General features: G+C 33.8%; 1 protein-coding gene across 3 annotated transcripts in view; it reads right to left on the bottom strand.

Annotated features, from left to right (window-relative positions):
- Positions 1 to 7,863: 7,863 nt before the first annotated feature.
- Positions 7,864 to 15,606, bottom strand: part of LOC140673061 (uncharacterized) — a 31,230-nt gene continuing 23,487 nt past the window's right edge. The window contains exons 4-9 of one of the 3 annotated variants that reach the window (XM_072905657.1): positions 12,340 to 12,975; positions 11,746 to 11,947; positions 11,460 to 11,508; positions 11,245 to 11,323; positions 11,017 to 11,175; positions 7,864 to 9,501 (exon numbers count right to left, since the gene is read on the bottom strand). In XM_072905657.1, the coding sequence (XP_072761758.1) occupies positions 9,338 to 9,501; positions 11,017 to 11,175; positions 11,245 to 11,323; positions 11,460 to 11,508; positions 11,746 to 11,947; positions 12,340 to 12,975 (1,289 nt within the window). In that variant the 3' untranslated portion in view covers positions 7,864 to 9,337. Of the gene's footprint in view, positions 9,502 to 11,016; positions 11,324 to 11,459; positions 11,509 to 11,745; positions 11,948 to 12,339; positions 12,976 to 15,606 lie in introns of all 3 variants that reach the window. The other 2 variants (XM_072905658.1, XM_072905656.1) reach the window with 2 other exon arrangements.

Below are 15,606 nucleotides of genomic sequence, written 5' to 3'. Positions count from 1 at the left end.
ACGTTATACGTATTCACATGTATTTCGTCCACTCTGGGATATTCGATATATCAGCTGTTCACGTTATATGTTTCCCTCTGAATTTTTGGATGGCCGAGAGTGCGTGCGTAAAAGCGGAGTCGAATCGATACACTCGTACGTGTCTCAATGCTGGGAGAGGAAAAAATAAAAAGGTTACGTTAGGTGCAGTTAGCACGAGTTGTACGTGCCCGGTTCACCACTCGCGCGAGAGGAAATGTGCGCGCGTGTTGGGGCAAAATATACTCGTTATTAACACCAACAGGAAAAGGAGCTATGAAGAATCAAAACTCATCTGAATAATCAAGAAAAAAACAATGCGAATCGCTTTATCATTTTTTTTAACGAGAAGAGTGAAATAAGAGTGATATCTCATCTTTTTTGTTTATTGGCGCAATTAAATATAATATTATAAATTTATTTCTGCAATGCTTAAATGTATGCATTTTTACTTGTGTGTAAAATGTTGAGAACTTTTAAATATTTAGAGTTTTAAATTCCTAATGTGTTGTATGTAAAGTTATATAATATATAATTTTATAATATAATTTTCATTATTTTGATAACGACGGTACGTATCGATTATGTGCGAAGAACAAAGAACGATTCTCCTTTCCCAATGAATGTATCAGAGTGCAATAGTATCACGAAGGTGCGTCTGAAACTTTGCATTCGCATGCAGATCTGCGAGAACGACGCTGAGGTCGGCGTTCTCAAATTCGACGCTCGCTCTCGCGAAACGCACGCACGATTAAACTAAGCATTTGTCGCATTGCATACGCATACCGATGCAACTCGGGTTTCCGACTGATGTGAAAGGACGATGAAAAAAAAAAAAAAAAAAACTGGTGCGGTGGCAGCCGGATGAATCATCGCAGTTCGTTCGACGTCATGTCAATACGTGCAAATTATTACGAATACTCCCGTTCAACATTTCGCGACGATACATGCTCTTTCGTCGAATGGATTTCGCCCGTACATTTGCAAGAAAAAAAATGTTCCCATTGCCAAGTCTATAGTTTTGTTTGTAAATATCGGAGCCTTATATATTTCAAATTATTAAAAAAAAAAAAATGTTGTTAACTCCTAGGTACACAATTGCATTCGCCTTCTTAAATATATTGTGCATGCGCATATAATTTAGATGAATAAATAAATTTTTCCGACACATTACTTGCTATTAAAAGAAACATCGTATTAATTACAATTATTCAATATCTGTGATAGAGAGATATCAAAATGTATCAAATATCTCAATCTTTCGAATATGTACATGCATAAATTAAAGGGAGACACAATTTGTATACATGTTTATCGTATCGTATGTTGTTTGTTATTTGTTATTTTGCATGTTTTACTCTCGCATATGTATTTATTTATTTATTTCAATGGACATAATCTATACACCACGCTTATTACGTTATTATGTCATTCAAAAGTATCTCGCGCTGCGTTTACGACTCAGTTTATTCGTAGCTATAATGTTGCCATAATTTTGGATAAAAATCGCGGAGTTATTAAATAATTCTCGGGCGTTTTTTTTTTTTTATTCCGTCCTAATAAATTGCGGAACGAAAATATACAGCCGTTTGTACTCACATTAGAAAACAGAGAAAATGTGAGCTTCCGATATAAAAAGCGGCAGATATAGAGCAGGCAAAAGAGATCTGCGATCGCCTTCTCTGCCCACGCGTGGATTTACATCGTCGGTGGGCAAACAGGGAAGAAAAAGAAGAGCAGGTAGAGAGATAAAGAAAAAAAGAGAGAGAGAGAGAGAGACAGAAGGAAAGAACACGAAGAGAACTTAGATGAAGAAGCAGAAAAAGAAAAAGATATATGTGCTCGTCGCGTACTCGAAAATAGAAACAGCCGCGTTGACACTCTGCTACAAATTGTCCGCGTCATGATGCCACTTCTCTCGCTTTAAAAGCCACGCATCTTGCGTGCTCACGCAGAAAAAAAAAAAAAAAAAAAAAAGAACCACCGATGAATGATCGATAAATATCTCTCTCTGCATACTTTCATATCCGCCTATTTATTCTGAAAATGTGCCAATTTATCTCCCCCTCCCTCTTTCTTATTTTTGTTCCTTTTCGAGAACAATTTTTACTTTCACAGTTGCATCTAATCGCTGCATTAAATTGCATGCAATTACGTATAAGCGATTATTATTTATAAAAACTAAAACCCACACGAATTATACAATAACAATATAATTCTATCTTTTTCTTTTACTCCGTCCTCTTTTACATTATAGTTTATGAAAGCTAATTTTTGTAATTGCTTAATGTATGTATGACCTTATATAAAAAATATGTATATATATTAAGAATAATAATATATGTATAAAAAATAATAATTAAAATTGAAAGTTTAAATATTTGAATTCTTGAAGGTTTTACTTATATGTCATCTGCTCTTATTGTTAGTTATAATCATGTTTTTCAATTGTTACACTGTCTCTGCTATCTTTAATAATATTACGTTAGAATTCTATTCATCGATTCGACACGTTTTATTTATCTGTTTACTACTTTGAATATACAGTTTCAATGCCAGAATCCTCCACGATATTCACTGGTGGAATCTGCAAGAAAGATCTCCATTAATTTGCTTGTAAATGTAATTAATAATGCAGTTCATTTACGGATAATTAATATGTCTTGTTGTCTATATTTTTATTTTTATATTTGTATTAAAAGGGAAATTCTTCCCGTTTAAATAAATGAATAAATTATCTTTTAAACTTTAAAAATCTTCGAAAATGAAAAAATATATTTCGCGTAGAAATAAACGCGTATGCATGCGTAATAACATTCGAAAATTCATCTGAATTAATAGGAGAATATATTTTGCGAAGAAGTAAGTAATGTAATTCACAAACAGTGTAAATATTATGTCTTAAATACTCGAGAAAATTTGCGTCCGAGTTATTAGGAAAATATATTTTGCGAGGAGGTCAATAATGCAATTCACGAACAATATGTCTTAAAATGATCGAAAATTCATTCCGAGTTACTAGGAGAATATATGTTGCGAAGAGGTGGAGTTTACCTGACCGATAGCTAGATAAATAATTCGCGCTGATTGGCTGAACTGTGGACGAATAGGGAACAGTCGTGTTTTCTATTGGTCCACGATCTAACCAATTAACGCGAGTTATTTTACGTACATATTAGTCATCGGTCAACGCCCTCCCATGAATTTAGCAATACCTCCTTGCGAAATATATTCTCCTAATAGGAAAATACAATTTTCGAATAAATTACTTGCGAACTGCATTACCAATACCTCTTCACGAAAAATATTTTCCTAGTAACTCGGATGGAATTTTCACGAGTATTAAGACGTAATATTACTGCTCGTAAACTGCGTTACTATTAGTATACCTCCTGCAAAATATATTCTCCTAATAACTCAGCAATAAATTTTCGAGCAGTAATGTATTAAAGTATACATTACTGCTTTCAAACTGCATTATTTCGCAAAATATATTCTATTAATTCAGATGAATTTTCGAGCGTATAATTAAAAGATATATATACACTAATAGTGACCTGTATTACTATTCTTCGTGTAATATATTGTCCTTATAGTTCAAAACGAATTTTTGAGATTATTAAAAGATATATATTTTACAGACGTAAAAGCGCTCCGAATTTCTGTCAAAACATTTTCAAATAAAGCGATAGTATAATTATATCGCATGTTAATTTGATTATTCTAGAAACGCGTATATGATAATCGGATAATACGAGACTATTATTAATTTCGCATTTCTTCACGAATTTTAAATCACAATTTATTTTATAATTTAATTATTAATTTACATCACACAGCCTCGTCCATCTTTTCTTCGAAAGAATCGTAAAATATGTCAGAATAGTACAAATACTTTTTCTTACAATTGAGAAATAATCGATAACTTTATTTATGACTTTTTTAATCGATATGACAGTTTGCATTATATAAAAAAAAATTTATTAAGCTCTGTAATTGCATCTTGATCATTAATAATAAATAGCATATTAATTGTCGCTTATTATTGTTTAGTCTTATCTAAATTCTAATGATTTCTATATTATACGGATTTTTATGTCTACATAATTCCGCGTAATAAATTTTGAATATTCGCGGAATAAATGATAGTGCGTCTAATTGATTTTTTTACGACGCTCAATTAAATCCAGTTTTAACGATATATATATTACCACACGATATCTATAATTTCTGTGCTATAATCGAAATGGGAACGAAGCAAAATATTTCTGTATTATGTGTGTTCACGCGTGCATCAAAAATAGATGGATTTTCTTATCCGCGTTTTTTTTTTCTGAAACACTCTCTCTCTCTCTCTCTCTCTCTCTCTCTCTCTCTCTCTCTCTCGAAAAATAGAAAATTATAATTCGATGTGAAATTATCTCGGTGGACATTTGCCACCCGGATTAAAACTCGATTGGCGCAAAGAATTTCCCGACACTATAAACGCAGTTATATGATAAAATAAAGATAAAAATGATAAAAATTAATGCTTCGTATTATTTGTTTAATATGAAAATGTATCTGATATAAACACGTGAAGATGATATATAAATCTAAACCAAGAAATCGATTCTCTTTTGACAAATAATTCGAAAAAGTATTTTTTTAAAAATACTAGAATTTCGATGGTTTCATCGGCAATAAAATAATTAAAATAAAAGGGGAGAAAAGTTTTACGCTCAGATTATTTTGTCAAACGTAAATAAAAGAAATTTCAATATATCGGACGAATAATAGTCTTGATGAAACAACAGAATACTTTATAGATACTTTATAGATAATAATTTGCAAAACATTTTAACCGTATTTTAAATATTTAATAGGGAGTTTGCATTAAAAAAAATACATTTTTTTATATATTTAATTTAAATATATATTATTATAAATTCCCCTAATAAAAATAATTAAAGCTCGAAAAAAGAACAATTTAAAGTTATCTAAGAAATTAAATTAATCAAAAAATTAAAACTGACTCAAAATCATGAATAAATGGTCGATAAATTTCATTTATTTCTATTTAATCAAAAGAAAGTTTCTTTCTTTCTTGCTTGCATACATTTTTGCATGATTTATAATAAGCGTAAAAAGTTTTGCGTGTCATATTTCAAATGATTGCACGATTCAAGTGAAGACGCGGAATCTCTTTCTCCCTCCAGCCTCTCTGTTTTTAAGAGAAAGATAGATAAAAAGAGAGAAGGAGAGAACTCGCAGACGCCGTCACAAGAGACGCACGTGCGTGAAACATCCCGTGAAGCTGCTAATAGTCGCCTAAACGGTCGGTACGGCCGCTATATGTCACCGCTACTCTCCACTTACACGCATCGCCACGCACCATGTGCACGTGCGTGTGAATCTCGCGCATTCTCTACGTTACTGACACGCGAATAAGGCTTGCGATATCCGCTCTCGTAGTGTTGAAACCTTTTTTTTTCTCATATTTGTCTCGACAAATCGCACGAATTTAACGAATAAATCACAGGCCATGAAATTACTAGAATTTCGATCGTTTCATCGGCAATAAAATAATCAAAATAAAAGGGGAAAAAAGTTTTACCCTCAGATTATTTTGTCAAACGTAAATAAAAGAAATTTCAATATATCGGACGAATAATATTCTTAATGAAACAACAGAATACTTTATAGATGCATAATAATTTGCAAAACATTTTAACCGTATTTTAAATATTTAATAGGGAGTTTGCATTAAAAAAAAAAAATACATTTTTTTATATATGTAATTTAAATATATATTATTATAAATTCCCCTATTAAAAATAATTAAAGCTCGAAAATATGTTTACATTATTTATTATCAATAATTGTTATTGTTTATTGTTATAACTAATATGTTAATTGTTCTAAAGATCACTCTCGCATATATATGTATATTCATCTTACGGGGACAGGGAACGATCGCAACTCAAAGTTGCATACAGCTGTTGCGCGTCATTCAACACGGTGCACGGTACGTGCTTCTATGCGACGCCCGTTCGGAGATTTCAGCGTGTCTCAAATTCGTCCTAAATCCGTTATCTTACGGCCACTGAATGGAGAAATAATGCACTTTCCACAAAACTCGATATAAAAGTCTGCTGAAAATATATTTTACTTATTAATCTCCGATATTCCGTTTTATTAAAATGATAGGAAAAAAAAAAATTACAGTATTTAATTTAACTATTTTTTAAGAAACTTGAAAATAATGCAACACGCGTGTACGTGTACTTAATATGATAATCAATTATTAATTTCTTATCATCTGTTTCAATTGCGCTTTGTAATACATATGTGCTGATATCGATAATTGAGTCGAGCCCGCTATCGTGTCTGTTTGATAAAACAGATCTGATGTTTATGTTGAATGTGTCAAACTGCGTCATGTAAAGCGTACGTTTCTAAGAGCTGTAAAAAATTCGAAGAATCTAGATGAGAGCTCGAAGAAGCGTGACAGTGATATCTCTCAGATTTCAATTTCATCGTGCGTCTTTATTATAGAAATATTATCACTTTGTATTTATTTAATTAAGGAAATAAAATCGCGGTACACTCAGCATTCGGCAGTACAATCGGCATTATTTTAATATAATGCGTGAAATTATATATTGATTTTGAAATTCGAGGCGTTGCAACATGTCTGGAAAAATTAAAGTTTCGAAGAAATCGAGAAAGTATGAGAAAAATACAAGTAGATAAGAAAGAATTTTTAAATTATATTTTTATAAAAACTCCAACTCGATTATTTTACTTCTTTCATCCACAAAAACAAGACTATGATTGCAAAAAGTTGGCGAGATAATATAATTTTTTTTTGTACTTTTCCAAACAAATTAAATCTATTTTTTTTTTTTTTTTTTTTAATACCTCTATTTAATTGGAAAAGTAGAAATTATTATATGCGCAGAAATGCTTCGTGTTTGCGTTACGTCAGACTTTGCACCGCGATGCAACTCTTGTGATTTACCTTTTAGTTACTCATGTTTACGTTAAAGAAGCGCGCGAGCTGACTGCGCCGCGCTATTTCGCACGTTTCTCACAATTATATATCCGGCAAGCGGCAAAATTTATTTGCACTCCCTAAGAGAGAAAAGCTCTAACGATGTCATCGACGTGCTCCTTTTCGTATGGTGTGTATTTCCCAGGTCAGAAAATAAGATGCACGTGCTATTCCCGCTTCGATGCACGCGCGCTGTTGACGCTCGTACTGTTCCAGATTTTACGGAGAATATTAAAGCCCACGGTGCAAAGCGCAGCTTGTTTGCAAAACATCGTGCTCGCAAACATTCGCCGGCTATTGAGGTTCAGAATTTTCCCTCTCTCTCTCTCATCGATATATATTTTTCTCTTCGACATCCTGTGCCGAGAGAAATTGTATTCTAAGATGCAGCGAGACTATGCCGCGTAGAAACTATTCTCAACCCACCATTTACCGAACGAGATTCTTTTTCGATAATATTTCGTATAATACGTCATTAAATAACGATTAATTTTTTTTTTTTTTTCTTTTTAGAAAGGAACGCAAAATTTTGTCAAACTTTACATCGCATTATTGATAGATGTTTTGTTTAAATTTTATCTTTTATAATATCTTATAAACACGAAACTTTTGACATATTGTGTTATTCATCTTCGAAAATAAATATCATTTTTTATTTATAAATTTTTATCCAAGTTGAAGATATAATTTCTGAAATAAATTAATGATAAAATAATTTGCGAATAAATCGATTTTCTAAAAGAGAATTGTTTTTCTTTTTTTTTTTTTTTTTTTTTTTCTTTTTTTTGTTGATGATAAATAATTAAGATTTATTCTCTTATTATCTCTTATATAATCACTGTTACATTTTTTTTATATGTTAATTTCTGTCGAACTGTATACAGCTGCCACGATGCTTATACACATATACATTTCAGTGTATAATAATTCGAATGGGAAACATTACATTGAATAGAAATTAACTTTACTTGATCTATACATATAAGATTAATTAATGCGCAATATAATTTTTTTAAAGTTATTAACACATCTACACTAATCATGTATTTACATTGCGATTGTCACAGAAACGATTTTTTATTCTAATCTCTATAGTTGACATAAAACATATTTGTACGATTAAACATATATAGCTTTATTTATTAAATTCTATGTATATATAAGAGGGAACTCTCTACAACAAGATGGTTTTCTCTACACTTTGTATCGCTCTTTTATAATAGATTTGAATTAATTAAAAGCTACTGTAAATGTTCACGTCGCAATAAAAGAGATATCATTCGATCATGTTTCGAAACAGCGCGAAAAATCGCAAAAAAATGCATAAAAATTGTACACATTCCGCGAATAATTTTACATTATTAATTTTATTAATCGTTTATTTATTTATTCAACAATATATATGGAGAACTCAGATTACAATAATGAAAAGAGAAAAAAATCTTAGAAAATAACTAGAATTCAATATCTCATATGTGGAAAAAGCAAAATAAAATAAAGGACAAATAAAGTTTCTTTAATAATTTAGCAGTGACTCGGAAGAAGTTGTTGCGATAAATTTGCATTACTACGCATTCTGTCACGATCGAAATGATGTCTCATTTTCTTTATGGGCAAACTCTCAACTCGCCATTCATTCAAAATTTGTCATCAAGATATATTAAATACTGTCGAAGCGATCGTAAAACGATGTACGGGGATAGAGGTATTTTCGAGTGTGTGACCGTCAAAAAACGAGACAAAGTTAAGAGATCATTTCGCAATCATTTTGTTTTCGTCGAACAATATATATCTCCGACAGTCAGAACCAGATAACAGATGCAAGATGCAACCGCGATGGTTGTATCATTCTCGTGAAAGGATTCAGTCGTTACAGGATACTGCATCGTATCATTTCATACGATAAGCGCGATTATATTCGCGTACATTGCGTATTGCTTACGTATCAACAGCGAACACGCTTACGCAGTAAAAGACGCAACATGACGAGTTCGTTTAACATCGAATTAACACAACAACGATTTTACAAATGTATTTATATCACTATTTTCTCGTGGTCGGTTAGATCCTTTGCAAATAATATTATTAAATAATTATCGGACATTTTATATATCCGACAATATATTTGTTAAATTCAATCTGCGAATATTATTATTCACCTAGATAGATTTATTCAAGCAAATCGCTCTCACCGTTCGGCAAATCGCGCAAAATCGTCGTCTTTCGAGTCTCATTATCATATTGCAATTCGATCGATTTAATCGACGGTAATTCTTGGCGAGTTCACATAAAGCACTTGGAACGCGTTTGAAACTCCATAGGCGCGAATCCCGTCGTGGAAACGCCCGACGACACGGTGGAGGTCATCATGCCGGAAGGGACGCCAACACTGCCGACACTGCTAGTCGACACGACATTGGCCCCGGGTTCTTCCTTTACATTTACCACTGCAACAACACGGTTAACAACAAACGAGATACTCCTGCAATTATTTCGGATGTTTCTTTCATTTATATACAGGAAGGTTTCGAAACGCTCGAATATTTCGAAAATAAAGCATTTTACAGAAAAATGTTTCAGACAAAAGTTGTATGGTTTCGAGGGGGCCCATAAAACGGTACCATTGGTTTGACCTTGGATAGTCGCTTGAAGGTCATCTTTAATTTCTTAAATGGAACCTACTATTTTTCATTACATATTCTTGTAGCTTACCTCGAGAGCTTTCCAAAACACTATAATAAAACTTCTTTTGATTAAGTACTTTTCGAGTTATGAGGCTTAAAAGTTGCAATATTTTGACATCAAATACGAAATATCTCGTAAAATATTAATTTTTCGATTATCTTATTTTAATACTTTTTAGCACATGATAATAATCATAAAGAAAATACATGGTTGTTTCTTTAAAAAAAAATCGAAAAATTAATACTTTACGAGCGCTATTTCGTATTTGATGTCAAAATATTGCAACTTTCAAGCCTCATAACTCGAAAAGTACTTAATCAAAAGAAGTTTTATTATAGTGTTTTGGAAAGCTCTCGAGGTAAACTACAAGAATATACAATAAAAAATAGGGTGTCCCATTTAAGAAATTGATGGTGACCTTCAAACGACTACCCAAGGTCAAATTAATGGTGTCATCTTATAGCCCTTTCAAAACCACACAACTTTTATTTGAAACATTTTTCTCTAAAATGCTTCATTTTCGAGATATTCGACCGTTTCCAAACTTTTGGGCCTCCCTGTATATATGTATATATATATATATATATTGCAATATTTAAGGTTCCTGAGCACTCGCCGCGAAACTTGGATGTCGACGGTGGCGACATATAGTTCTGTCTCTTTCTCTCTTTTGGGAAATATGTCAGAAGCGAGAAATGACAGCCCAATTTATGTTACGACCTACGTCGTAATTATTTGCTTTTTGCTAGTGTTGTGATGTGCAACGTATTTATGAAACTTGTGAAAATGTATGGTTGCCAAGCTGTGTAAGGAATAAACTGTGTAAAGGAATAAACATTTTCCTCTCCTTTCGACAGCTGTCAAATCGCGTGTTTTTCCGCATTTCAAGGGTTCATTTCGGACTCATTTCGAATTTACAGTTATTTATCAATTGTCAGGAGAAAGGATTACCAGCCGTCCATTTTTACAAGTGTTCCGAAGAGATTGGTAGTATTATTTCGTTAAAATTATTATTAATTTATTTACATGTCAGTCGCAACATAAATCAGGGTTAGGTTAGGTTCATTTCTCGCTTGTGACATCACGATTTCAATATGGCCGCGGTGACTACTCGGGAGCCTTAAGAAAATTAATTGAAGAAAATGCATATAATTGTGAGTTAAATATGTGTGTCAGGCAATCGATTGAAAATAATCTTACATTATACATATATAAATTAGCGGCTCTTTATAAAGTAATAACACACGAGCGGAATTTTGATGATTAAAATCACTTACTATCGGGCCAATAGCATCTCCCGGGCATCGTATCCGTGGTCATCGCGGACTCGTGCCTCCTGCTGCACGCGGCGAAACTGTTACCGAAGGAGCCGCCGGCCATGGAACCGGGCGATCCGGCCGTTCCACCTGGAACATCCAGGTAATTGCCTTGAAACGCTTTGTCTGGTCGTTCGGCGTTGCCCCGCTCGACAAAAGAGGGCACAAAATGCGAGAATAATGACTCACTTAACGAGGTACCCAGTTGACTGTAGCCGTTCATAGCCGGGATTTGCATCGATTGCATCGGCTGCAATTGCGATTGCAGCTGTAATTGAGAAAACTAATGATTGGATCCGAAATAATATGGTATTGTATCATAATTAGATATTCTTCTTCAAAAGAATTATGGATAACATTTTATTCGATACACTTGTGTTCTCTATCACAATGTGAAAACTCACCGACTGACAATGGTTGTACGAAAGCTGTGATTGTTGAAGACTCCACGGGCTTTAATAAAAGGGAAGAGTTTTTGTATTTTTAGATATACAAAGACAAAGAGAAACGTGTTCTTAATATTCAGCAAAAGAGAAAACTTTTTTTTTAAGAAGGAATATATTAATTAATTGATTTTCTTCGTTTCTAAATTCTTTGAATTTAATTTTCTACGAACTTTTCTGATGAAAAATGTGTATATTAATGCTGACACAAATATGTAATATATTCGCACGTGATATTGAAAAATACCTCGTATCGTATCGCGTGTAAGGAGGAGGGGCGTACGAAGGGGGTGAGTGGCCAAATATGTTCCTAGGGCCCAAATGTACGTGAGTTGTCGAGAATGGATCGCCGAATAGTTGTTTATGATACGGGGCGTTTCTATAAGGACGCTTCATTCGTCTTCGTCTTCGGAAATTGCCATTCTCAAACATATCTTCGTACTGCGGATCTACACGATAACGCGAAAAAGCGTTTAGATAATAAACACACATATTTAATAAATATCGACGAAATATGCAGATAGCTTTGACGCCACAAGTACATATGTATATATAATTATTTACGTCTGCGACAATAATCTCATAAATTAAAAAATAAAGTGAGTTTATTCATTTTCTACAACAATACTACTGATTATAAATCTCAACTTGTCTTTAATTTCAACCTTTTTAGGATAAAAATAAATGTAAGAGAATTGAGTGAAGAAAGTAAAGTCCGAGTCTGAAAATTAATTAAATAATAGCTATTAAAAATTTGTCCAATAAATTCTTAATAATCCTATTTCTTGTCAAAGTGTAATCAAATCTATAAAAAATATAACAAGAAGCAGTATCAATTTACCGAGGGTCCAAAAGTTGCCCTTTCTCTCACCACCACCGTCCCGGGGTACCTTGACAAAGCATTCGTTCAACGATAGATTGTGCCTAATGGAGTTTTGCCATCCCTTCTTGTTCTTCTCAAAGTACGGAAACTTGGCGGTTATGTAAGCATAGATCTCGCTGAGGGTCGCCCTCTTTTGCGGGCTGTGCTGAATCGCCATGGCGATCAGAGCGACGTAGCTGAAGGGTGGTTTACTGTTGGCGGCGACGGCGGCGGAGGAGCCGCCGTTAGGGTTGCTCGCCCCGGATGCGGTGACGGTCGCGCCACTATCTGCGGTAGCCGTGGTGGGCGTGGAGGGTGCGGAAGGTGTGGAAGGATTGCTATTGGTGGTGCTGTGAAGAGCGCCTATAGGCGACGAGCCCTTGTCATCCAGGTGATGGTGCGTCGAACCGACACTGCCGGATGTCGCCGAGTGCATAGAGACCACGGGGTTGGGGCTGTGCAGGCTATGATGGGAATGATGATGATGATGATGGTGGCTCAGAGGGGAAACGTGATGCGACGTCAGGCCACGACCCAGGCTGCCGGTCATCGTGGTGCCGTCCAAGTCCTTGGGGGTGACGCCGATGCAGTTGCCTTGCAGCTCGAAACCGCTTACTTTAAAGAAAAATTAAAGAAACTCAACATTTGTATATATGTTTAAGGGGATACCGAAGAAGTACCGACCGAATTCTAACCTAACAAAACAATATATTTACTTAATATAAAAGTTGCAATTTATATACATAAAATAAAATAGGTTTTCCCCTTTCAGAATTGCATGAAAGAATATTTGTGAACTTTTAGAAATGAGCTTAGAAGCCTAGAAAAAAAAGTATTTCCCTGAAAACGAATGTTGTGCTGCACAAGGAACATTTTTTTTCTAGGCTTCTAAGCTCATTTCGAAAAGTTCGCAAATATTCTTTCATGCAATTCTGACCCCGAAGAACCCATTTTATTTTATGTATATAAATTGCAACTTTTATATTAAGCAAATATATTGTTTTGTTAAGTTAGAACTCGATCGGTAATCCAGCATCCCCTTAATACGACAACTTATTTTTCTATTTTTTCTAAAGCGTTGACGTTAAATATAGGCAATTTTTTCAAGTTTAATATTCGCATAATATAATTTCATATTGATGGAAGAAATATTTGCGTAATAGAGACAGAGGCGGCAACGAAATTACAGCAAACCGAGACGCGCGATCGTGAATTCCGAGACGACGACGATCGGACGTGACGATTACTCCGAGAACTTGGACAATGGACAGCGGCGCTCACTGTCTCTTTCTCTCCATCATCGATCGGCTGATTCTCGCGCACGTGAATGCGTAACGTAATTCTCAGAAATCTCGCCCGGGCAAAACAATTGACCCATTTAAGAGGAACTTGTACCTCGCGACACCCGAGGCCCACACAGGTTTTATGTTTAGTGCTGCGAGTCGATATACGAAGCGATAAACCACGAGCGAGCGAGTGAAAAAGAGAGAGAGAGAGAGAGAGAGAGAGAGAGAGAGAGAGAGAGAGAGAGAGAGAGAGAGAGAGAAAGAGGGACAAAAAGAATACTAAAACAATAATCTCAAATTGGTCCATTGCGAACATAAATTTAGATGTTTGACTAATTTAGAAAGAATTTTTGTAAACTTTGATACGCGCATAGATCGAGAAACAAGATCTGTAAAAATAATGAGAAAAATAATGTGAAAGTCATATGAAAGAATAATAAATAGTAATAATATTCCGTTGCAGATCTATAAATTTAAACTTTATTATCCGCCAATATAAATTATAATTAAAATTTTTGTAATTTATTACTTGACAATATAAATTATATTTTATCAATGTGTATTATCGTGTTATTAACGTGCACTCGCGCAGGGAATGAAAAAAAAAAAAAAAAAAGTTTTACAAAAAAATTCTACAAATATAAAACACAACTTAAAACTAGTATCCATATTATGTAAAAATTCGATAATACGTCGCAACAATATTGAATTTTCTTTCGCGGTGCGCGAAGCTTGCAAATGCAACTTCCATTAAAACAGTACAGATAATCCGTTTTTTGCGATGCGATAAAATCACAAAACGCCGGAGAAAACGAAATAGAAAAGCTAGTTGCACGTACTCGGAAGTATGTACGCGGGAGCTGCATACGAGGAGCAGAAGGCGAGGGAAGGGGAGGGGGGAAGAGAGGGAGGAGGGAGAATGAGAGACCGGCATCGAGTGCATCGGTGCCCCGCGGCACGTGTAACTGGAACTGGATGTAACTGGACACCAATAACTTACGTGCGCGCCGCGGGCGAAATAGGGAAAGAGAAAGAAAAAAAAAGAAAAAAAAGAAGCGCCCACGAAATGGAATAAAAACGATCTCGGGATGAAGTAAAAAATGTAGAAGAAAGGACTGGTTGAAAAGAAATTTATCCACTGTCGCGAACAAAATAATCACCAGATATTATTCATTATTACAAAATATATTAAATATATTATATATTAAATATGAAAGATTAAAATTAAAATCACTGTTTAATCCTTCGAGTCACGAATTTTTCTAATTGTCAGTATTTTATAAAATTTGATATATAAGGGTTTTTGGGATCGCTGATTACGAATCCGTTGTCAGATTTTCAAAATTCAATATGGCAGACGAAATTTTACTTCCGCCATATTGGATCCCTACATTGAATTTTGGAAATTAAATTTTTTTTTCCTTTACATTCAGATTCTGCGATCTAAAAAAACCTTCAAAAAAAAAAAAAGGTTAAAATTAAAATCACTGTTTAATCCTTCGAGTCACGAATTTTTCTAATTGTCAGTATTTTATAAAATTTGGTATATAAGAGTTTTTGGGGTCGCTGATTACGAATCCGTTGTCAGATTTTCAAAATTCAATATGGCAGACGAAATTTTACTTCCCCCATATTGGATCCCTACATTGAATTTTGGCAATTAAATTTTTTTTCCTTTACATTCAGATTCTGCGATCTAAAAAAAACCTTCAAAGAAAAAATTTAAAAAAGAATACGACTGTTACTTTCAATTTAGAAAAAATTAACAGAAAATATTGTTTTTTATATATTTTTTATCAAAAAAAGGCGGATTTGACAAAAACAACACACTGGAAAATTGTAAAAAAATTCTGAAAAATACTTTAGACTGTACTAAGATTATAAAAAAATTGCCGTATTTATTGTCATAATAGATTAGTAGAAAATGCATTTTTTCGTGAAAAAGTACTAATTTTGACTG

This window comes from Anoplolepis gracilipes, chromosome 14, assembly GCF_047496725.1.
Source record: "Anoplolepis gracilipes chromosome 14, ASM4749672v1, whole genome shotgun sequence".
NCBI classification, from domain to species: Eukaryota; Metazoa; Arthropoda; class Insecta; order Hymenoptera; family Formicidae; genus Anoplolepis; species Anoplolepis gracilipes.
The sequence above is the reverse complement of the archived record's forward strand: the minus strand, read 5'-3'. Positions and strand labels throughout refer to the sequence as shown.